The following is a 21329-nucleotide window of genomic DNA, read 5'->3' on the forward strand; positions in this document are numbered from 1 at the left end:
TAGCGCCTTGGCAGAGCCTCAAGTCAGGCCAGTTAAGCATTTCTGCCAATCAGCGAAGCTTCCATCATCTCTCCCCTTCCTCTCGCCTTACTTACTCATGCCCGCTTGCGTTGGGCACCGCCTCCGGCCCTTGCGTCCATTGTTTCCTGCCACTGCCCTCTCGCCGACGAAAAATTGGCTATCTCAGGCAAAAAGCTTCGCTAAATGCCCGCCTATGACCTTGACCGTCGCCTCGCTCTCATTTCCAGATACGATTTGGAGATTGTGCCTGCCCAGGTCACGACAGACGCTTGACTATCGGCAGCCCATCTTGTCACGCCACATTGCCCTTGCACAAGACGCAACCAGGCCTATATCTATGTTTCCTTATCAATTGCTGGTCCTCGCCCGCTGCTGCAAACAAGACCACGTCGTGTGCATGCCCATGCCCATGGCCTGACGCCCGGTCCATTTCCACCCGCCCGCCAATGACGCTTCACGGTTGCAATTCCCCGACGACAGCGGGAAGCGAAGACGGCTACGGCACAAGACAGCCGTCACCCTCTACTTACACTACAATAAGTACACTACACTACGCTACTACTAGGTAGCTTATCAGCCCTAGAACAGCCAGCCCCTAGCTCGCTTACCATTTTTTGCGTTCTGTACAGTTCTAGCCCATGCCTATTGCAGACCGGAGTCAATTCACCATGCGAGCGCCATCGCCACATGCATGACACGAACACGGCTCCGGCCTTTTGGTCCCTGCACCGGCCATGGCCCCCTCCCCTCCAGGTTTCACCTGGTATTACTTACATGTCTATGGCACGCACGGTGGCCGCCGCTATATCTTACCAAGAATCGCAGCAGTCTTTTGATCCTCAGCCGTCCCGACTCCCGCATCACTCTGTTGCACGAACCCTGCTGCTTCTCCGCGAAGATGGGTTTTATGGCACGAAAGACTGCTGCCCTCAACGACTGGGTTGCCCGCTCAATCGTGGGCAGATTCTTTCACCTTGACGGTTCTGGCCATGTATGTCCATCTGCCCACGCCCGGCTGGGCGTCATTGTACTAACACTTCCAGCCCAATGCGAGAAAAAATGCTCGATTCACCACCGAGATCTTGGCTGGGTTGATAACTTTCCTGACAATGGCCTACATCATTGATGTTAATGTGAGTATATCCAGCAATAGCCGCAAGACGTCGCCCGCTAACACAATCGCCTCACCAGGCCTCGATTCTCGCAGACTCCGGAGTAACGTGTGTGTGTAACGACCCAGTCGATCCGACATGCAATGTCAACGATGAATATGCCGTTTGTATCCTCGAGGCCGAACGAGACCTCATCACCGCCACCTCTGCCATCTCAGCGCTTGCTTCTTTCCTCATGGGCATCACGGCTAACCTTCCGGTTGGAATGGCGCCAGCCATGGGTCTCAATGCTTATCTTGCATACCAAGTAGTCGGCTTCCACGGAACTGGCCCGATCACTTATCGTGTAGCCATGACATCTGTCTTTGTTGAAGGCATCATCTTCACCGGTCTCTCCTTGCTCGGAATCCGCCAATGGCTCAATCGCATCATCCCCGCGTCCATCAAGATGGCATGTGGTGGTGGTATTGGCCTTTTCCTTGCTCTGCTCGGCCTTTCATACACTCAAGGAGTTGGCGCTGTCACAGGAGGAGATTTTTTGCCCCTTGAGCTGGCCGGCTGTCCGGAAAATCGTTTGGATCCAGTCACAGGTTTGTGTACCTCGGGTAGGGCGAGCAGCCATACCATGTGGCTCGGCTTTCTTGCTGGCGGCGTTCTCACTGCTATCTTGATCACACACAGAGTTCGAGGCGCCATGATCATCGGCATTTTGGTGGTCTCCATCTGCTCCTGGCCTCGCGATACATCACTTACCTACTTCCCCCGAACACCTGAAGGAGATAGCCGCTTTGATTACTTCAAGAACGTAGTCGAGGTTCCTTCTATCAGAAAAATCTTGGTTATCCAGGACTGGGACTTGTCGAATGAGGGTTGGCATTTTGCCCTAGCCGTCTTCACTATGCTTTACGTCGATATTCTCAATGCGACTGGTAGCTTGTACTCTATGGCTCGCTTCGCCGGCATCGTGGACCCCGACACGGGTGACTTTCCCCGCAGCGCCCTTGCGTACACTACTGATTCCGTCTGCATTGTGCTCGGATCTCTCGTTGGAGTATCGCCCGTCACTGTATTTGTCGAGTCTGGTGTAAGTAACAGGTTTCCTCATCACCAATTGATGCCATGCTAACGTGATTAGACTGGTATTGCAGAAGGTGGTCGCACAGGTCTGGCAGCGTGTATGACGGCATTTTGCTTCATCGTCTCTCTGTTCTTTGGCCCAATCTTTGCTTCAATCCCCCCGTGGGCCACTGGCGGCACTTTGATCATCGTAGGATGCATGATGATGCGCGGCGTGACAAACATCAACTGGAAATACGTAAGTCGCATATCATGTTACTACTACATAATCGATAACTAACGTTACCAGCCCGGTGACTGCATTCCTGCCTTTGTAACACTGATTTTTATGCCATTCTCTTTCTCGCTGGCTTATGGTCTCGTTGCTGGCATCATCACCTATGCTGGCGTCAACTCCGCCACCTGGTTTCTTGGAGCAATTTCTGGTGGACGTCTCCTTCCTCCCGACTACGACGATAAGGAGTATTGGAGCTGTGAGTGCCACTCCTTGCTACGATATGATTGTTCTATGCTTACGCGATTTGAACAGTGGCTACGGATTATCACTCTCAACCTTGGGTGTAAGTGTTTGCATTCTACATGTACCCTACTCAATCGTTTACTAACACAATATTTTCAGTGTGCGCGCAATAAAGGGAGACCGACATTTCTGGAAAGGTGAAGAGCATGACTCGTTTGAACTGTCCTCTGCCGAAGTGCGCTTCGAGACGACCGTAACAGGCGGCAGTAAAGTTTAAATTTTGATCGCTGCCTACTAGCTTCGTGCTTACTCCGTAGTAATGAAAATCTATCATTAGCACACTTGGCTTAGTACCCGTTGCTTACTGTTAGACAAGATGCCATCCAGCCTAAGCGGAACCTTATAAATAAAGATTGATGGAAGCGTCACGCTCTGATTGGGTGTTGTACTCAGCATTTGAAGTACCTATGCATACGATTCCACACGTTCATCGTAGAAGCTTTACCGTCCCCTACTCGACTGGGCTAGCCACGTGCTAAGAAGAGCCGACAGTGTGGGTGAATACATGACACGTAACAAGACTAGTAGTACCTTGGGATACAAACTTGGCTACATGGACAACCCGGTTGTGTGGATACACCATTGCCATATAAGGGGTGCGGGTAAGGTACAGTAGAGAGAAGCATTGTTTGTTCACCAATGTCACGTGATGGATATTCCTACTTTTTTTCTCTCTCTAAATATGGAATGAGGAACTGGGGGGGGGAGAGGTTTGATTCTGTAAACGACGCAGGAAGTCATTAATTCATTGTACTTTTGTTTTCCCTTTTTCTTTGTTTGATAATAATATAAAAACAAAATCCCTTTACTTTATTACTCAAGAGACACATTTTGCTTCGACATGTGTGCTCGATACATATCATGACTATTCATAAAACACCAAGCATCTAACCTCGATGCTCTGGCGTCCCGGTGCATCTGCAGGCGTATTGGGGTCTGCAAAAGCGGTATGTGGCGTTCGTAACGAGAGCCCCTTCTTTCCCGAGGGCATGCCCTCGCCGAAGCTATCAAAGCACTTGAGCAGCATCACCTCGTCAGGTGTCATGTCCTTTTGGTAGTAAAACTTGTGCTTGTCGTTTGGGGCTACAGCTAGTGTTTCGCCCCTGGCCTCGTAGCCTTCGGTAGAAGTGTAATTGTTGGGGTCCGGCAGTTTTTCCTTGCCGCGGTCGTCCAAGTCCAACGAGTCTGCGCGCTTGGGGTACAGGAGGTCGGTGGCGATGAAATCAGAGGGAGAGGTTGTGCGCCAGTCAATCACGGCGAGTGGGTGATCGGAAGCAGCATGGCCAATGGGTCGCCAAACGTTAATGATTTGGTAGCGGCCTTTGACGAGCTCCTCGGCTTCTTCCACTGGCAAGTGCCGGCGGACACGCACTTCTGCCGCAGCAGGTGTCTGGTCGACATGAACTTGCTGGACTGGCTGGCGAGGAGAGTTTTTGTCTCGTCTTCGGATGGTGTGGTCAAATATGACGACCTTTTTGATTCCAGCAAGCTTTTCTCGCAGCAAAGATTCAACTTCGCTGTAATATCCATCTCGGACAGCAGCGTCGTCGGTGAAGAGTTTCTCTTTGGCGGGGTATCGGTAGACTGCAAACCCAGAGTTGTCGGTGTTGAACTCATGTTCATGGCCACGAAGGTTGTGTACGGGGCGCTCGTGCCACTGATGGCTGAAGTTTGAGCCTGGCCCGTCTACCTTGCCCCAGGGCTTGCCCGTATAGGAGTTTGTGTCAATATGAGAAAAGCTGGCCGTTGTCATGTTGGGCGTATGGAGGTTCGGTGATTTGTGAGAAGACGAACGTGTGAAGGTAGACTTTATGTGTGGCCTACTGTCGCCGCTGCTTAGAAATGAAACATGACGCCATCTCCAGCTTTGGCCCATGTACTTGAGAAGTGGCCAATCAGGTCCCCGTAAAACGTGGGCCACGGATTGCATGTTCGCCCACGAGGGATTCTTCGTGGCGAGATTACAAAGCTGTTTGACAAAGTCGTGATTTTCGCACGGGTAGCCTTTGGAGTGATACACATGTTTCCTAACTTGGAATATTATATTGTCGGTTGTGCAAGTATATACACTTAGTAAGACGAGTTGCAAAATTTCAAGGGTGCCACGGGCGAGAAATGGGCAGGTGGGGCATGATTATCGCAGCCTTGAGCTGAAGCACCTATTCGCTGTGATTAATTTTGTCAACGATGCCTGCTACTTATAGTCGTCTACCACTCTTGTTTTGTATATTGCTTTTTTTGTTATTGCATATTTGTAGCCAAATACCTTTCCATCTTTTAAGAGGCAGAGCCCTTTATGCTAGCAACGGCTGTGTCACGAGAGAGAGAGAACATCGGGCATCAGGCAATCGGAACCCGGTTATCTCCGATTGGTTGAGGCATGCGTCCCCGCAACTCAGCGGCACACTATGCCGTCACTGCTAAACAACTACACCTCATCCTGAAAGATGCCACGAAATCATGACAGCGACGATGATGGGCCGCTTGAAGACAATACGGCAATACTCGCACTCAAGAACAAGAAGACGGAGCGCTTGAAGCGTAAGAATGTGGCGCGACAGCAGAAGCGTGACGCTATTGTCAACCTCTCAAAGTTGCCGACCGAACTACTGCTAGAATGTCTCAAACACCTTCGTCCGCGCGATGTCTTCAATGTCAGCTTTGTTAACCGGCGACTGTACCAGCTGGTTGAGGTGAATGCGCATGTCATTGGCGATGCCATTATAGCGCGCCGCTACAGCATCCTCGTGGAATGCTTTCCCACACCCAAGCTCCTCAGCGACGTCGATCCAGCTGTGCAGGCTCTTCTCACCGACCCGGGGCGGCAGACACAGCTCAGCATACACAACCGACCGTACCAGCACATCCAGTCGCCAGATGCACACCAGGTGTGTACGTGTCTGACATGCATTCTGACCTGGAACAATCTCGGGCTGGTGCTCGACTTTGCACATTGGCAAGGCCATCTTGACACTGGCATTCCCATACCCACGATACCGCGCGGACAATGGCCAGAATGGAACAGGGAGCTTGTTGCGCGCCACGCCCGCATCGCGCGCAAAGCGGTTGAGAACTCGCTGTGGCATGCCGCCATCCTGGCACTGCACCTTGACAGCACGGTGCGGGCTATACGGCGACACTCGAGGAACACAGGCAACCGGCGGGTGCATGTGGAAATGACGGCAGCAGAGGCAGCAGAGGGAACGGATGCGTTTCTAGCCAAGCATGGACCGCCGAGCCTGGAGTTTCCGTACCAAAGGGATGAGTATTACATGCTGTACGTGTGAAGGGCCACTTGGTTGGACAAGTTGTTTGGGCGCTGACTTGACATATTAGTGAAGCATACCTGCCGAACCGGTGGTGGAAGAAGGCAGGCAACTACTGGTTCTACACTATAGCCGGCCAGCACGAGCGCGACCTTGAGCTCGTCAAGCGCTTCACCAAAAGGTAAATTTGTCCGTACTCTGTCCATTTTGCCATTTTCTCTATTTGTACGAGGGTCTTTTTTTTTCATCAAGAACGAGTTGAAATTCAAGCAAGCAAGCAAGCAAGAAAGAAGAAAAGAAAGAGAAGTTTTGATCGTCATAATGATTCATTCGTCACAGTGATCAACTGGCTCTGCTCAACCACGCCATGGCAAGCATCGATGCGGACAATTGGATGACGGATGTGCTGGACTACAAAACATACATGGTGCCTGCTAGCAGAGCGGCGGCGTCGTCGTCGTCGTCGTCTTCATCGTCGGCTGGTGTCCAGACAAGGACGCTCAAGCATTATGCAGCGATTGTGTGACAGGTGTGACGGTTTTGCAAGCGTGATTTTAGTTGTGCCGATTTTTTTCTATATAAAATTGATATAGTGGAATAGGAGTGTGACGGTGCTGTCGGAAGTTTTTGTTCAAGTTGATACGTCAAGTATAGCACAGTCGAGTAGAATTGCGAATGCACAAGACGGCAAATGGACCTGACGTGGTAAGAGGAGTAGTTTGCCGGGTCAATGAAAGAGGGCCGGCAAGCAGAACCATCTGATGCCCATATGGACAAGGGGGGCAACGAGGAAGACCAACGAGGAGCGTGGCATGGGAGATGATGGCACATGAACGACGGCCCTGTGCTAGAAGCTAGGCGTGTGGGTCTATGGCCATAGGCTGGTGATAGGGAAGTCGGGCTGACCCTGTGCAAGCAAGGGCAAAGGGTATGGATTGGCGGGCGGGCGGGATTTGGCCTTGGTCTCAGTGGTGGGGCTAGTAGTCATCATAAGTACAAGCAGAAGCGATGCAACTGGGGGGGATATAGCGCCATTTCTCACGTGTTTAGCTGGCAGAGGGCAGGCATGGTGATGGCGCCAAAGAAGCAGTGCCGGCATTGGAGGAGGTCAGAGTGGGAGTGAGTGTGTTTGTTGGTTTGTGTGTCCGTGTGTTTAGTTTGTGTGCAAGTGTGGGGAAGAGCAGGATGACGTGGGGGGGGAAGGTGCCTCGGTTGCATCTGGCGGCAAGTAGTGCTAGCATGTACGTACGTAGTAGGCAGGTGGGTAGGTGGGTATGTAAGCAAGTACAGTATGTAAGTAAGTAAACAGGTAGGTGGGTAGGTAGTGCTGATTTGGGCGGGCTGTGAGGATTGGGATCAAGGACAGGACGACATCAACATGGGGGATTCGGGATGCGAGATCAGTCGTGATGTCGGATGATTCGTCAGACGTGGGGTCAAGGGCCAAGTCGTGGATGCATGGAAGGCTGAAGGCGAGGCAGCAGCTGGACGAGGGGTCAGCAGTGACGTAACCATGTCTTGACATGTAAGCTGAGGCGAAGAATAGAAACAGGCTGAAGATTGCACGCACACACGCACACACGCACACGCACACGCGAGGCGACGGGGTGCGGATGGGCGAGGGCAGGGAAGCGCATGTAGGGCAGGCGGATGACGTTGCTGAGGCAGGTACATATGAGCTGCCGACGTACAGCCGGATCCCGAGACATTGGGATGCCTTTTGTGTGAGGTTGCGCGTGGCCAAGGTGGGCGGCGAGGAATGAAGCTGAGGGTCTGGAGGGACGAGGCTGAGCGGGGGAGGAGCGGGGAGGAGCGGGGAGGCAGAAGCAGAAGGGGGAGAGGTAGTAGTGCACGCAGTAAGTGCGTGTCCAGTGGTCTTTGTACTCGACAGAGGGTGCAAAAGTGTGTGTAGTCTAGTGTATCTGAATATGCCCACGCCGATAGTTGGATACTAGTCTACATAGTACAGTGTGTACTCTACTCTACCCTACCCTACTGTGTACTGTGCTGCCGCCGTCGGCAAGCTCGTCATGGCCGGGCCAGCCGCCCAGGTCGAGTGTGAGTGCGTGTCTCGTCTCATCGGCCCGCCCCAGCCAATTCGATACGGGCCGGTTACTGGGGCGGCGTGATTGGCTACCGACGCAGTGGTTCGCTGGCTCCACAAAGAGAACGAGCGGCGCCTGGGTCTTGTCGATGCACACCACACACACTCTCTCACACACGCACACGCACACGCACATATGCTCCTGTCCATCGACTAACTATGCACCATGTACCATGTACACCTCGCACACTCGCAACCACACACACGCACACACACACACACACACACACACACACACAGCATAGTGCGCGACAGCCAGCGAGCCCCTTCCCCTCCCCCTTCCCCCTCCCCCCAGCATGCCCTGGCTGGCCGCCCGTTGACTGGATGCGACGGTTGACCGCTGCAGCCCCATTGCTCATTGCCCGCCAGCCGGCCAGGGCGAGTCGCTGCACGCAGGCGGCCCTCGCAGCGCATCGCCCACCAGCGAGTGTGGCGGCGGTGATTGGCCGGGGATGCAGTAGCGTAGGCCGGCGGGCTGGAAGACTGGAAGAGGAAGCATCTATCCCAGCTTCTTGGCGCATGCGAGCCGCGTCAAAATCTCGTGCTGCCTCGCTCCACGTCCCCCAGCCCTTTGTCCCCTGATCCTGATGCACGTCCAGGCCGCCATTGCTGCTGCTGTTGCTGTTGCTGTTGTAGTTGTTTGGCGACTTGCCCGTCACCACTAACGGCCGATTTACAAGACCCTTTTTTCACGAATTGCACGGCCGCCCTCCCTGCACACACACACCCCTACTGTTACTCTTACTCTTACTCTTACTCTGCTGCCCCGTCCGCCCGACTACACCACCACCTCCACCCCTACCTCCACCCCTACTACTATTACTACTACTACCACCACCACCACTACTACTACTACTACCACTGCCTGCCGCCTCCCGCCTCCCGCCTGCTCACCAGTGCCAGCCGGTCTTGCACCCCCGAGCCACCGCTGCATCTCCACTCCCCCCCCCTCTACACCACACTGCACCATCGCCACCCCCCCCCATATTTCCACGCCCTCGCTCCTGTCCCCCCGTGACTACACCCTCGACCGCCCTCGGGCTTCCCCCCTCATGGCCCTCCTCAAGAGCAACCGACTCTCGCCCGACGCCAAATCCCCCGCACCCCACTCCTCGCCCCTTGCCCGGGTCATGCGCGAGTTTGAGGAGCTCGTCGAGAGTTTCGAGGCTGGCTTGCTACGCTCGCTCGCCGACGCCCAAGACGGCACCGCTGCCGACACATTACATCTCAAGGACGCCTCGAGCGACCACGTCCGCCGCGAGGCCTGCCGGCTGGCCATTTCCGACCTGAGCAACAAGTACACGCCCACGTACATCCGCCGCTCGCTCAACGCCGCCGAATTGGAGGGGAAACGAGTCGAGGACCAACTGCAAACCCTCTCTCTCAATGGCACCATAGACGCAGACGCCGATACCGATGCCGATGCCGATGCCGACAACGGCAGCCGCCTGGGCTCCCTGTACAATGGCTACTTCCGCCTCTACTCAACGGAGCTCTTTGACCTCCTGGGCCAGCCCGCCTATCTTCGCTTCGGTACTCTGCGCTTTCACAATAACTCGGCCGCCCAACACACCGACGTAGCTTCGCAAGACCAGTCGCAGCCGTCCAGGGTCTCGGTTGAGCTTGCCCTCAACGATTCCTTCTTCGTCGCCGACTCGGAGGAGACGCTGCCCTACCACACATTCCGCCTCCCCACAGGGCCCTCTCTCCAGAACCGCGGCATACTCAGCAGAAAGCCCGAGGACAATGGTGCCTTGCCCCAGTACGACTCATGGTTGCTTTTTACCTTTCTCGGCAATGGCTGTATCAAGCTCGAGGTGCCCATCGAAATGTGCGCAGATATATACCGAGGTCGTCTGCAAGGATGCGAAAACGAAGAGGTCCTCTTTTGGGGCTTCTTCGTCGACGATGATGACGACGACGAGTAGCATTGGCTTTGGCTGGAGTTGGGGTCAACAAGGCTTTGGTATTGGATTTGGGCGCAACAGGACTGGCCACACTGGCCGCTACACCGGGTGCTTGGATATGCATTCACGATTGACGAATTTCCTTTGATTACATCCTTAACCTTCTCCCACGCTCCTTCTGCGGGCTATCCAAATTTTTTTTCTCTACACGTCATTCCTTGGTATCCTTGTTTCTATCTTCATTTTGGACTCTAGGGCGGCATTTGTGCATAGCATTTTACATTATATCAAAAGGCGGAAAACGGGCTAGATGATAGAGCGCGTGAACGCGACACAAGCATTTGGTACCTCGATAATACAGAATGATGATCGAATCACATGCGCCGGAAAAAACTAGTGCCGATCCGTTGCTTCTTACCTTGGCTCCACCTTCTGCTTCTGCTTTTGCTACCTTCCATACATACATACTTACTCTACTCGTCTTTGGTTTTTTTTTTCAAACATACTGGCTGCCTTTCCGGTGACGGGCACACGCATAAGCACAGCGACAGCAGTCATGGCTGCGAACACAGGATTCCGACTGGGCGAAGACCAATTTTCAGAGGCGAGCGACAGCGACCAATCACAACACAGCCAACGGAGCCCTTCACCCAGCCAGGCCAACGGCCAGGTACCTGCACAGAAATCCAGGAAGAAAAAACAAAAGGACCGCCGCAAAATGGGCGCATTGGCCGACGAGCTAGTCGATGTCTTGGGTGACGCCTTTTCGGCACCGACGGCCCATGCACACGCTGGTAAGTCACGTGATGTGTCTCACTGCCAGTTCATGCAGTTGCTCTGCACGTTTACTTGCTTTTGACGTGGGGAGAGCCGATGAGCTGAAGCAAGGCCTAACAAGCTTGTTTAGGTACCGATCAGCAAACAAGCGGTGACCAAAGCATCATGGTTGACGCCGAATCTGCAAGCAAAAAGATGAGTAAGTTGTCTTCTTCTCGACAGTCATACATGTGAACCAGTATTCCGACTACTTGTACTAAATCTTAGCCCAGACAAGCGCACTCGTCAGAACCTCGCGAGGATGCAGGCCCGCAAGGAGAGGAACAGTGTCAAGATGAAGGATGTTACCCAAGACAAGACATTACAGGCCGAGATGGCCGCTGCAGAGCGAAGAGGCATGTCTTTGGAAGAGTATCGAAAGCTCGGCTCTGGAAAAGGCATGTCCAAGGCCTCAGCCAGGAGGGTGAAGAAGGAAGCTATGCGAAAGCAGCGCGCGGCTGCAATGGTGGACGAGATGGAGATTGGATAGGAGTTGGAATCAGGCACGCTGACTTGTGCCCGTATGATCGCGAGCTGCATCTCCATCTGCTCGTCTTAATCCAAGTTTGAAACTTCCACCTTTCCGTCGCTTTTGCCTAACCCTTACTCGAAAACAGACCGGTCCAAATCTAGCCTCTGCAAGACTGGCTACACACTAGATTGCAAATCTCACATGATCAACACCGTCTGCGAACACCCTACCTGTACAGAACAACCGGGTTACTGCAAGAAATCAGTCTCATTCCCAATCACTCCTTGCGTCCCTTGTCCTCGCTTGTACTTAATCCATTGCCACCGCCACCACCGCTCTTTCTCCAAAGATAGGGCCACGTTGGAATCATGTTAAACTCATACTAGACCAGAAAAGAGTAGGGTGCAGCAAGCAAAAGAAAAGAAGGAAGAGAAGCAAAAACAGGCCAGCGCCCGTCTTTCTTCGGCAACGCCCTACAAAAGCAATTTACCGGAGAACATACAAAAACAAAGCAGAAAAAGCAAAACATGTCCTCAAAGGCCAGAATACCATGGCAAACTTTCGCAAAGCATGTGAGAATCGCGTTTTGGCATTCTCATACCTTTTCCTTTTTTGCTATGCTTCTTCTTCTTTTGCCCACTTTCCTTTATTTTGCTCTATTCTCTACCGTCGAGTCCTCCCCCGGGGTCTTGCTTTTCCACTCTCGTCTGACGTGCATGCTTGCCATTACTAGATACATACTACGGGTCCGTCTGTTTGATGTCTCTACCCTTTTTTTTCTTTATTTCTTATTCCGGCGAGAAACCACGCGGGCGTCGTGAACGGTGAACGAGACAAGGGGCTAACCTTCTAAGTGGGGTGTGGGCGTTTGATGAGTACTTACTGCCTTTTGGGTCATGGCTAACTTTCTTCTACCTCCGGACACATGTACAGTGGCTGTTTTTCTCTCTCTTCTATTTGCTCTTATGCTGCGTCGATGGTACAATGTATGTGTGTGTGTGAGTGTGTGTGCACATTTGTATTACAGGTGGGACACGGACTTGTTGAGCAGTGTTCGTTGCTGGCAGACCGGACATGTATGTCGCTTGGTACTTTGTGGGGTTGCCAAGGGAGGGGTAACATTCGGTATAATTTTCCACGTACCAAAGACGGGTTGGTGGGTCATTGTGTTTGCTTGATCGAGAGCTAAAGTGCATACCGCTTCGTCCAACACACCCAAGGAACAAAAGATATGGAGAGTATTATAGCATTATCCAAAACGACTTGCGTTTTCTGGTTTCAGAAAGAAATACCTAATATAGCTATATCACCCCGGCTCATAACGCGTGTTACCAAATCATCTCATATTCAGTCTACTCTCGGATGTTGTGCACCTGACCGCTCGAATCAATCTCCACCTTTGTCTTACGGAGACTGGCATTGCGGGGGTTGGGAGCCTCGAAAATCTCCTTGAGCTCCTCAAGCGTCTTGCCGGCAGTCTCGACAAAGAAGAAGAAAATGACGGCAATCTCGACGCAAATCCATCCAATGTACACGAGATAGAGCTTCCATCCAATCGCCTCCATGCCGACAGAAATACCGTACGTGTTGACCACCATGGCAATGTTGAGGAAAAGAAAGTTGAGGCCAGAACCCTTGGCGCGAGTTCGGTTCTCCAGACACTCGACAGAGTAGAGCGTCTGCAGAGGCGTCCAGCCCCATGCGAAGAAGATGCCAAACAGATAGATGGAGACAATGGTGCCGTATGCGAGATTATTGTCCGGCTTGGCGGTTGCGGTAAATGCGGTGAGGAGAATGTAGGAGAAGAGACCACCCCAGAGGCCGCCCATGAGCATCTTTCGGCGGCCAAGCGTGTCGAGCAGCGTCGCACCGTAAATGGCCGCAAGCATGGAGAAGATGGGGTTGATTGCGTTGATAAGAAGCTGCTTGTTGGGATCGGTAATACCAGCGTTTTTAATCTAAATCCACGATTTAGTCGGGTGCATCGAAGCGGGTAGTTGTCACGTCAAAACTTACCATGGCAGGCATAAAGTAGCTGACGACGTTGTTTCCGCTCCATTGACCAAAGAAAGCCATGGCAATTACCATTGCCAATCGGTACCTCGCCGCACGCGTGTGTACGAGCTCGCGGAAATCCCACCAAGCATTCTCGTTGGTTGTTTGAGCAAAATCCTCGGTGATTTCACGGAGCTGGAGCTGCACAATGGGAGAGTCCTCGTTGCCGTTGCCGTGGTACTTGGCCATGACTGCAATCGCCTCTTCCCGCCTGTCGTTTGCCAAGAGCCATCGTGGCGTCTCGGGAAAGACTAGTGTCAAGTAAGTAAGCTTTTGGCCTTGAGAAAATCTTCAAATAGCGTAGACTTACACATGATCAGAGCCATGACAATGGTGGGCAGAATACATTGGACAATGGTCGGGATCCTCCAGCACCACGCAGAGTCGCCCATGTGCAGGTTGGTTCCGTACGTGGTCCAGCCGGCTAGAATGTTGCCAACCCACCAAAAGTTGTTGTACATGCCGGCCATAGTTCCACGGTAAGCGGGATGAGCAAGCTCTACAGTGTATGCGGGACCGGCTGCAGAGGCGATCGAGGCGCCAAATCCGAGAACGAAGCGACCGGCAATGAAGTGGCCCTTCTCATTTGCCGTTGCTTGGACGGCAGTTCCGACCAGTACGAGCGCACAACCAACAAAAATGCAGATACGGCGACCCCAGCCGTCGGCCAAAAGTCCGCAAAAGGGGAATGCTGCAATCTGGCCCAAGTTGTAGATGATGAAGATGATACCGGTGCTGGAACCCTCGCCAGTCAGGCCAAAGGTTTTTTGGTAGCCTTCCATGGCGTTGATTGAGCCCATCAAGGAACTGTCGAAACCGTTGAGCGTGGAAACCAGGTATCCAATGCCCATGATCATGTAGAGCTTGATCATTCCTGGAGACCATAGCTTTGGCTTCTCAGCCTCAATGGCAGCGGCTGTGTGGAATTAGCATTGTTGGTTGCTCGAGAGAGCAGGATTCGGCAAACTTACCCAGAGCCACCGAGGCCACGTTCGTCTCCTTGACGGTCTTGTGCTGCAGATCATCGTCGACTGCACTGAGCTGGTGCGTCACGGCGCCCATGTCCTCGTTCTTCTCTGCCATGTTGTACGACGGCGACGACAACGACTCGGATTGTGGAGAAGAAATATGGAATTGCGCTCCACTGAAAAGCTGGAGAGAACCCGGAAGGCTGGGTCATCTTATAGTGTGAATGTTTCTCCACAAACTACTACCACTACCTGCGACCCTAAGGCATGGCACCGAGGCACCTGTCATGCTTGACATGGCTCCCGTGCCTTGTCTATGCTCTAGAAGGCCGATGGTTAAGCACGGCCAAGATACCGTTAGCCAAGTGCGCCAGTGATGTGCGGTAGCAATGCTCCTTTGGGCCCGGAGGGGACACGGAGCGCCCAAAAACATGCATCTCACCAGAGCGCTAGGATTCAATCATGTCACGATCCATGGAAAAGCCTTCCCGAGGGGCGGGACAAGGCCCAGATGCAGGACAAAAGCGACGGTACCTGCCAGAACGCACCGTCTGCACAACGCCCCGCGCAAACATCTTGCCACGGCCACGAATCAAAAGACTGGGCAGCTCGGCCAAACTATGAATCGAGATGCGCCGGGCGAGAGAGCATTTGGCGTAGTCGGCCTGGGCAGCGGGGCGTGGAGAAAAATTTGGCGGAGAGTCTGGAGAAGCGGGCTAGCCACGTGCAGCATGCCTTCCGACTGCCACATGGGACCCTCAACGCCCCCGGACATCGTCCCATTCCTCTTCCGCTGCAAGCTCTCTTCCTCGTGTCACGCTTGCTGCCGCCCTCATTCGACCAGGCACATGGCTCGGCTAACAGTTTACCACCGGGTGGCTTCCCCAATGTGGCCATCGACGACCGACTACCGCAGGCGGGGTTGCGATATCACAAGTGAAAGAGAAGAGAGCACAAATGTCGAGCAATATACCACCATCCTCTCTGAACTCGGCAACAATGGCTTCAGGTCAGCACCCCCAGAGCGTCCCGGACTGGAACAATCTCCAGGTTCTTCACAAGAACACTCTGCCAGCACGTGCCTACTTCCACAACTACACGTCCGAGGCCGATGCTCTCAATGCCGACGTGACCAAATCCTCGACATACAGCCTATCGGGTACATGGAAGTTCCACCACTCTTACTCTCCATTCGAGGCGCCTGAAGGTTTCGAGTCGACCGCCTTCGACACTTCATCATGGAGTGACATTGCCGTGCCTGGCATGTGGCAGCTGCAAGGCTTTGGCAAAGGTCCGCAGTATACCAATGTCATCTATCACATTCCCGTAGACCCGCCCAATGTTCCTTTTACAGATAACGAGACGGGCTCATACGTCCGCAAGTTTGAAGTTCCCCAAGCACTAAAGGACAGCCAGATCCGCCTTCGGTTCGAAGGTGTTGATGCCGCCTTTCATGTTTGGGTCAACGGAAAGGAAGTGGGGTATTCCCAGGGTAGCAGAAATCCCGATGAATTCGACGTTACATCCGTTGTCGATCTCAACGGGGCGAATACGTTAGCTGTCAGGGTCTACCAGCACTGTGACGGGACTTATATTGAAGACCAGGACCAGTGGTGGTTGAGTGGCATGTAAGTTTCGGCGCTTCTCTTGGCGTGTTCGGTGCTTATAATCATAGATTCCGAGATGTCTCATTAGTCGGGTTCCCCAAGGCTTCTAGAATCGAGAATGTTTTTGCACAAACGCTCCTCGACTCTTCCTACACTGATGCTGAGCTCAAGCTCAAGATCACCGCCACTGGATCAGGAAAGATCACAGCAAAGCTTCTGGACGCAAAGAAGCAAGAAGTTGCTTCCACAGAAGCTCAGATTGACGGCAGTGACGAAACCAAACTCAGCATTCAAGTCAAGGACCCCCTGAAATGGACTGCCGAATCACCAAATTTGTACCATCTTGTGGTATCTACAGGTGACCAAGTCGTTGCTCAACGCGTTGGATTTAGGCAGGTTGAGATGAAAGGCGGCCTGCTCTTGGTCAACGGTAAAAGAGTTGTCTTCCGTGGGGTCAATCGCCACGAACACCACCCCACCTGTGGCCGTGCTGTTCCGTATGAATTTATGAAAGAAGATCTGTTGACTATGAAGCGTCACAACATCAACGCTATCCGCACATCGCACCAGCTGAACGATCCACGGCTGTACGATCTCGCGGATGAGATGGGCTTCTGGGTCATAGATGAAGCGGATCTGGAATGCCACGGATTTGAAAGCATCTCGGACGCAGCGCTCAGCACAGAACAGCGCGCTATGCCTTTCCGCGAGCGTCAGCTCCTCACTCGCAAAGAGGCTGCAGAGTGGACGACCAACAACAAGGATTGGACACACGCCTACGTTGATCGTGCCGAGGCGCTCGTAAAGAGAGATCAGTTGCATCCTTCCGTCATCATCTGGAGCTTGGGTAATGAAGCGTTCATGGGATGCAACTTTGTAGCCATGTACGAGCACATCAAGGCATATGACGACAGCCGGCCTATTCATTATGAAGCCGACATCTACGCCGACACAATGGACATGTACTCCAGGATGTATCCTCCAATCGACGAAATCGTTCGTTTTGGCGAGGACAAGGAGAAGAAGAAGCCGCTTGTACTTTGCGAATTTGTAAGTAGCATACGCTAGACATGTCCGACTCGGCTAACCGTACCAGGTACATGCAATGGGTAACGGTCCCGGAAACATTAAGGAATACGTCGATGCTTTCTACAAGTATCCCACTTTGCAAGGTGGTTTTGCCTGGGAATGGGCCAACCATGGCCTTCTCACCAAAGACAAGAAGACTGGAGAAGAGTTCTACGCATATGGTGGTGATTTTGGAGAAGAAGTTCATGATGCAACATTCGTCATGGATGGACTCGTCAACTCTGACCATAAGCCAAATGCTGGTTTGATCGAGTACAAGAAAGCTATCGAACCAGTACAGCTGCTAGAGTCGAGTGCCTCAAAAGCCACATTTATCAACAGATACGATTTCATCACACTGGACCATTTGAGCTGCAGCTATGTTACAATATCCGAGTCCGGAACCGGAACCGGATCTGGGAACTTGGATATTCCATCTGGCATCTTGCCAGGCCAAACCTTTGATCTGCAGCTTCCAAAGGTTGATGAATCCAAAGGCGAAGTTTTGCTCAACTTCTCATTCCAGTTGAAGGAAGCCACGCCGTATCTCAAGGCAGGCTTCGAAGTTGCAAACGCACAAGTCCCAGTCACCCCGGTCGCGCCACTGCAGCGAGCCGAGGCCAAGGGAAAAGAGATCAAGGTTGAAGCCGAGTCTAAGGCGGTCATTAAGATTACGGCTGATGGCGCCACCTGGCAGTTCAATACGATTCATGGTTCACTCACCTCATGGGTACAAGGGTCTACCGAGCTTATCTCTAAAGCCCCAGTGTTTGACGTGTTCCGCGCTCCTACCGACAACGACATACCGCAAGATGGCTGGGACTGGAAAGACAAGCATCTCCAACACGCTAAGGCAGCAACTCGTAAGGTCGAGTGGTCGCAGTCTGGCTCAGACACTCTGAAGATCACCGTGCACCAGCGTGTGGCCCCTCCAGTCCTCTCCTGGTCCATTGATACCGTTCTGACATACACATTCCATGCCAGTGGAACACTCTCGGTGCACGTTGCCGGTACGCCCAAGGGTCAAAACCTGCCGCGCACACTCCCGCGCATCGGTCTTGTTCTAGAACTCCCAAAGCAATTCCAAAAGGTCGAGTGGTTCGGCCGCGGTTTCGGCGAGTCATACCGCGACAGCAAGCTCTCTCAACCCGTTGGTAAATACACCGCCTCTAACATCGACGAGCTATGGGTCGATTACGAGGTCCCTCAAGAATCAGCAAACCGGACAGACACTCGCTACGTCAGCGTCACCAATGGCAGTGGCGCGGGCCTGCTTGCTCAATTCGTAGGCAAAGCGGATTCAGAAAGGAAGCTGTTCGACTTCCAGGCCAGTCACTACAGGATGAAGGATGTGGCTGCTGCGGGCCACCCGCATGAGCTGAGGAAGAGCAAGCGGGAGGAGGTAGTGCTGAGGTTAGATGCTCAGCATCATGGATTGGGTAGTGGTAGCTGTGGACCGAGGACTTTGGATGAGTATAGCTTGCTTTGTGAGCCGTTTGAGTTTGAGGTCCTACTGCAGGCACCTTGATCCTTTCTTCCTTATTTGATATAGAATAGAAATGATATAGTATTGAACGCTGGAATGATTTGTTGCAACTCTAAAAGCATACGTGATCTGACTTCAAGTGGTATGGTACAAAATCGAGTAAGAGCTGGCTGGCTCTAAGAAGCGAATAGCTATTTGCCCGCTGAAAAGATAGAGAAGGCTGCAACAAACCTACCCTGGCCAAGCTCACCCAGTCGCCAAGCTCGTTGACGGTGAAGGCTACCAGAAAGTGTAAGTGAGTGCCCCACTTATTTGTTTGTTAATCACGTCTGGGTGAAGGTCAGCGTATGGCAGACAGGCAGGCGCGAGGGCCATGACGTATCATGTAATCGAGCTGACGGAGTGAAACCAACCTTCCTCTATTAACTTGTCAGTGAGAAAATAGCTATCAGCTTCTTAGAGCCAGCCAGCTTTTACTTCTACACCATGGTTGACACACCGAATAAACGACGCGTAAGCAGTCTCGTCAATGCATAGCAGCGCCCAGTATACTAACATTTCCAAAAGGAGCGATCGCCAGACAACGGCGCAACGATGCCAAAGCGGACGCGCATACACTCGACTAGCTCATCTACCTGTAGTAGATCCGGCACTCCCCTGTCGAAAGACGAGGATTGGGCGTTCCGAATCAAAGTTCTGTCGACTACTACAAGTCTAAATGACGATCTCTTCAGAGATGCCGTCAAAGGTCTTGTCCGCATCTGCTTCCCTGATGGTATTTTGAAGCAGTTAGGACAACATGTCGTGGAGCAGCACATGCGCGAAAAACGAGCCAAGCCAGCGAATATATAGCGAGCAATGGAGGCATTTCAGCTGGAGATGATACGTCGTTTGATAGGCATGCTGGCTGGGTACTTCGATACGCCTGATCAGGTAGTCTCGGCTGTACAGGCCGCGCTTGGAGAACAAGCCGAGACTCGAGATGACGAGGAAACTACGGACTCTAGCAATACTATCGTTGAGCAATCTCGTTCACCGAAGAAAAAGACGCGCAGTCATAGTAGTGAGCTCCAAGAGGCTACGCTGTCACGCGGTTACGATAACAACTTGGACGGCGTTTTGGTGGATGTGGAACGCCCAACAATCCGAACAGAAAATACCGTCTCCAATTCCAATACGATTTCTCAAAGGAAGAAGGATAGGAAGATTTCATCCACATGGGATTGGAATATCAAACCGGATCAGGTTACTGATGAAGCTAGTATAAGACATGCCTTCCCGCGTACGGCCGATCTATTCGCATATCATGTTTTGCCCGCTACCCAACACAGGCTAGGATTGAGAGCGTCGAGAAAGGAGATAAGGCTTAACATGCAGTCCTTACTGGGCAGCATCGCTCAAGAAGAATTCAACGGGTGGGTTGAAAGTTTGGATAAGCTACTCAAAGGCGACCGCGGAATGTTAGCCCGACCGAATATTTCCCTGGTCAACGATAGCCAACTATCCCCTATGACACCAGCTCCAAGCCGGTCGAAGCTGGGCATCAGAAATAACGACATGCCCTTGCGTAAGAACACCATCATCAAATTCGAGGATGCTGAGGGTTCTGGTGGAATACTACCGGATACCCAGGAAACGTTAGCTACCGTAGTCAGGCGGAATTTCTCCACAGAGGATCGTGATCTCGGATCAGCAGTCCTAGGTATAGAGGCTGATTCCGAAATACACACTAGCCGCTCTCAGGGCAATGATAGTATTGACAGTGTAAGAATACGAAGCCAAGTCTTACATTACTGGCATTAACTTCTATAGTCTTTTGGTATGCCCGTGTTGCAGTTGTTGTGGGGAACATATTCCTTGACGCCAAATATGTGTGTCAACGACCACTTGGAGATCACCGAGACGATAATGAACAATCTCCAACGCCGAGTTCCAGCTGAGGCAAGTTTTCAGGCTCCTCGTTGTCATGACTGAGTGTCCATAACTAATAGGAACCAGCGTATAGTTGCAAGCGGCCTTGGCGGTCAAAGTAAGACACGTACAAAGGATGAGCTTCGGAGTAGTATTGTTCTAGCTTTCCCCAAACCTGGACAATTTATCAACTTTATGAGAATAAAGAAGGATATCGAAGGTTCATTGGTGGAACAGGTGATTGCGGAGCCGCAGGCTTTTCCCGAGCTAAAGTCTATGCCTTTTGTATTCGCTCATATACTACCGGTACGAGAACTGTGTTCTTTTGTGTCATCAAAGAATAACGCGATACATAGCATATAAGAGTGGCGATCGAATCGCTCTTTGGCTCCTGGTCTGCTGTATCTGCATTAAGTGGGGTTCAGTTGTGGGGAAGTATCCTTGAAGCTCTGAAGCAGCGAGGCCTCTCCGAAGTATATACTCGTGCCTTCTCATCGACCTATTGATACAATTTCTGACATAAACAGGCGTCAGTTGGTGCGGCAAATATCGACTGCTTGCAGATTGATAGTCTTTGCAATAACTGCAAGTTTCCAGAGGTCACACGGCGCGCACTTCTCGAACGTATCTTCCGTCGTTTAGTCTTTTTACACAAAGACAAATTTTCTGAGTTGAAGGCAACACCGGTTGTCAAGGTGTGGGAACGAAAGACTGGCCTGGTGTGGTGAAGCTCGGCTCGAGGTTGCAATCGTAGCCAATGGGGATTTGTGCAAATAGCTCAATACCGTGTCCGTGCACCTCATGCACGGATTCATCTCGTGCACGCCGAACACCAAACGCGCGTCTCAGCGTCATAACTTCAACGCGCTATAACTCAACAACTATGGCTCCAATTGACGATGCAATTGCAGATTTAGAGTCGCAAGAACCTAGAGAAAA

The 21329-nt window shown here is 52.2% G+C and overlaps 9 protein-coding genes across 9 annotated transcripts; 6 read left to right on the plus strand and 3 right to left on the minus strand.

The window, feature by feature from the left end:
• Positions 1-919: 919 nt before the first annotated feature.
• Positions 920-2947, plus strand: COCMIDRAFT_97888 (uncharacterized protein; the record flags this gene model as incomplete). The annotated part of the gene is made up of 7 exons (XM_007690772.1): positions 920-976; positions 1065-1154; positions 1213-2217; positions 2269-2448; positions 2500-2683; positions 2740-2770; positions 2830-2947. The coding sequence occupies 7 exons, from the start codon at positions 920-922 to the stop codon at positions 2945-2947; spliced, it is 1665 nt and encodes a 554-aa protein (XP_007688962.1).
• A 648-nt stretch (positions 2948-3595) lies between these two features.
• COCMIDRAFT_6169 (uncharacterized protein) lies at positions 3596-4483 on the minus strand (the record flags this gene model as incomplete). The annotated part of the gene is made up of 1 exon (XM_007690732.1): positions 3596-4483. The coding sequence occupies one exon, from the start codon at positions 4481-4483 to the stop codon at positions 3596-3598; it is 888 nt and encodes a 295-aa protein (XP_007688922.1).
• Positions 4484-5177: 694 nt separating this feature from the next.
• Positions 5178-6181, plus strand: COCMIDRAFT_98008 (uncharacterized protein; the record flags this gene model as incomplete). The annotated part of the gene is made up of 2 exons (XM_007690773.1): positions 5178-6007; positions 6067-6181. The coding sequence occupies 2 exons, from the start codon at positions 5178-5180 to the stop codon at positions 6179-6181; spliced, it is 945 nt and encodes a 314-aa protein (XP_007688963.1).
• An 853-nt stretch (positions 6182-7034) lies between these two features.
• Positions 7035-8621, minus strand: COCMIDRAFT_27175 (uncharacterized protein; the record flags this gene model as incomplete). Its single annotated transcript, XM_007690741.1, has 4 exons — positions 7035-7214; positions 7246-7947; positions 7988-8257; positions 8337-8621. 4 exons carry the CDS (start codon positions 8619-8621, stop codon positions 7035-7037), a joined length of 1437 nt encoding a protein of 478 aa, XP_007688931.1.
• A 531-nt stretch (positions 8622-9152) lies between these two features.
• COCMIDRAFT_97987 (uncharacterized protein) lies at positions 9153-10028 on the plus strand (the record flags this gene model as incomplete). The annotated part of the gene is made up of 1 exon (XM_007690774.1): positions 9153-10028. The coding sequence occupies one exon, from the start codon at positions 9153-9155 to the stop codon at positions 10026-10028; it is 876 nt and encodes a 291-aa protein (XP_007688964.1).
• Positions 10029-10563: 535 nt separating this feature from the next.
• Positions 10564-11313, plus strand: COCMIDRAFT_97932 (uncharacterized protein; the record flags this gene model as incomplete). The annotated part of the gene is made up of 3 exons (XM_007690775.1): positions 10564-10801; positions 10915-10983; positions 11057-11313. 3 exons carry the CDS (start codon positions 10564-10566, stop codon positions 11311-11313), a joined length of 564 nt encoding a protein of 187 aa, XP_007688965.1.
• A 1334-nt stretch (positions 11314-12647) lies between these two features.
• On the minus strand, positions 12648-14433 carry COCMIDRAFT_97966 (uncharacterized protein; the record flags this gene model as incomplete). The annotated part of the gene is made up of 4 exons (XM_007690776.1): positions 12648-13253; positions 13312-13601; positions 13661-14266; positions 14322-14433. The coding sequence occupies 4 exons, from the start codon at positions 14431-14433 to the stop codon at positions 12648-12650; spliced, it is 1614 nt and encodes a 537-aa protein (XP_007688966.1).
• An 884-nt stretch (positions 14434-15317) lies between these two features.
• COCMIDRAFT_6174 (glycoside hydrolase family 2 protein) lies at positions 15318-18521 on the plus strand (the record flags this gene model as incomplete). The annotated part of the gene is made up of 3 exons (XM_007690733.1): positions 15318-15946; positions 15994-16975; positions 17022-18521. The coding sequence occupies 3 exons, from the start codon at positions 15318-15320 to the stop codon at positions 18519-18521; spliced, it is 3111 nt and encodes a 1036-aa protein (XP_007688923.1).
• Positions 18522-19337: 816 nt separating this feature from the next.
• On the plus strand, positions 19338-21118 carry COCMIDRAFT_37658 (uncharacterized protein; the record flags this gene model as incomplete). The annotated part of the gene is made up of 5 exons (XM_007690752.1): positions 19338-20243; positions 20292-20424; positions 20485-20696; positions 20747-20863; positions 20918-21118. 5 exons carry the CDS (start codon positions 19338-19340, stop codon positions 21116-21118), a joined length of 1569 nt encoding a protein of 522 aa, XP_007688942.1.
• Between the last annotated feature and the right edge of the window lie 211 nt (positions 21119-21329).

This window comes from Bipolaris oryzae (assembly GCF_000523455.1).
Source record: "Bipolaris oryzae ATCC 44560 unplaced genomic scaffold scaffold_84, whole genome shotgun sequence".
Taxonomy (NCBI): Eukaryota; Fungi; Ascomycota; class Dothideomycetes; order Pleosporales; family Pleosporaceae; genus Bipolaris; species Bipolaris oryzae.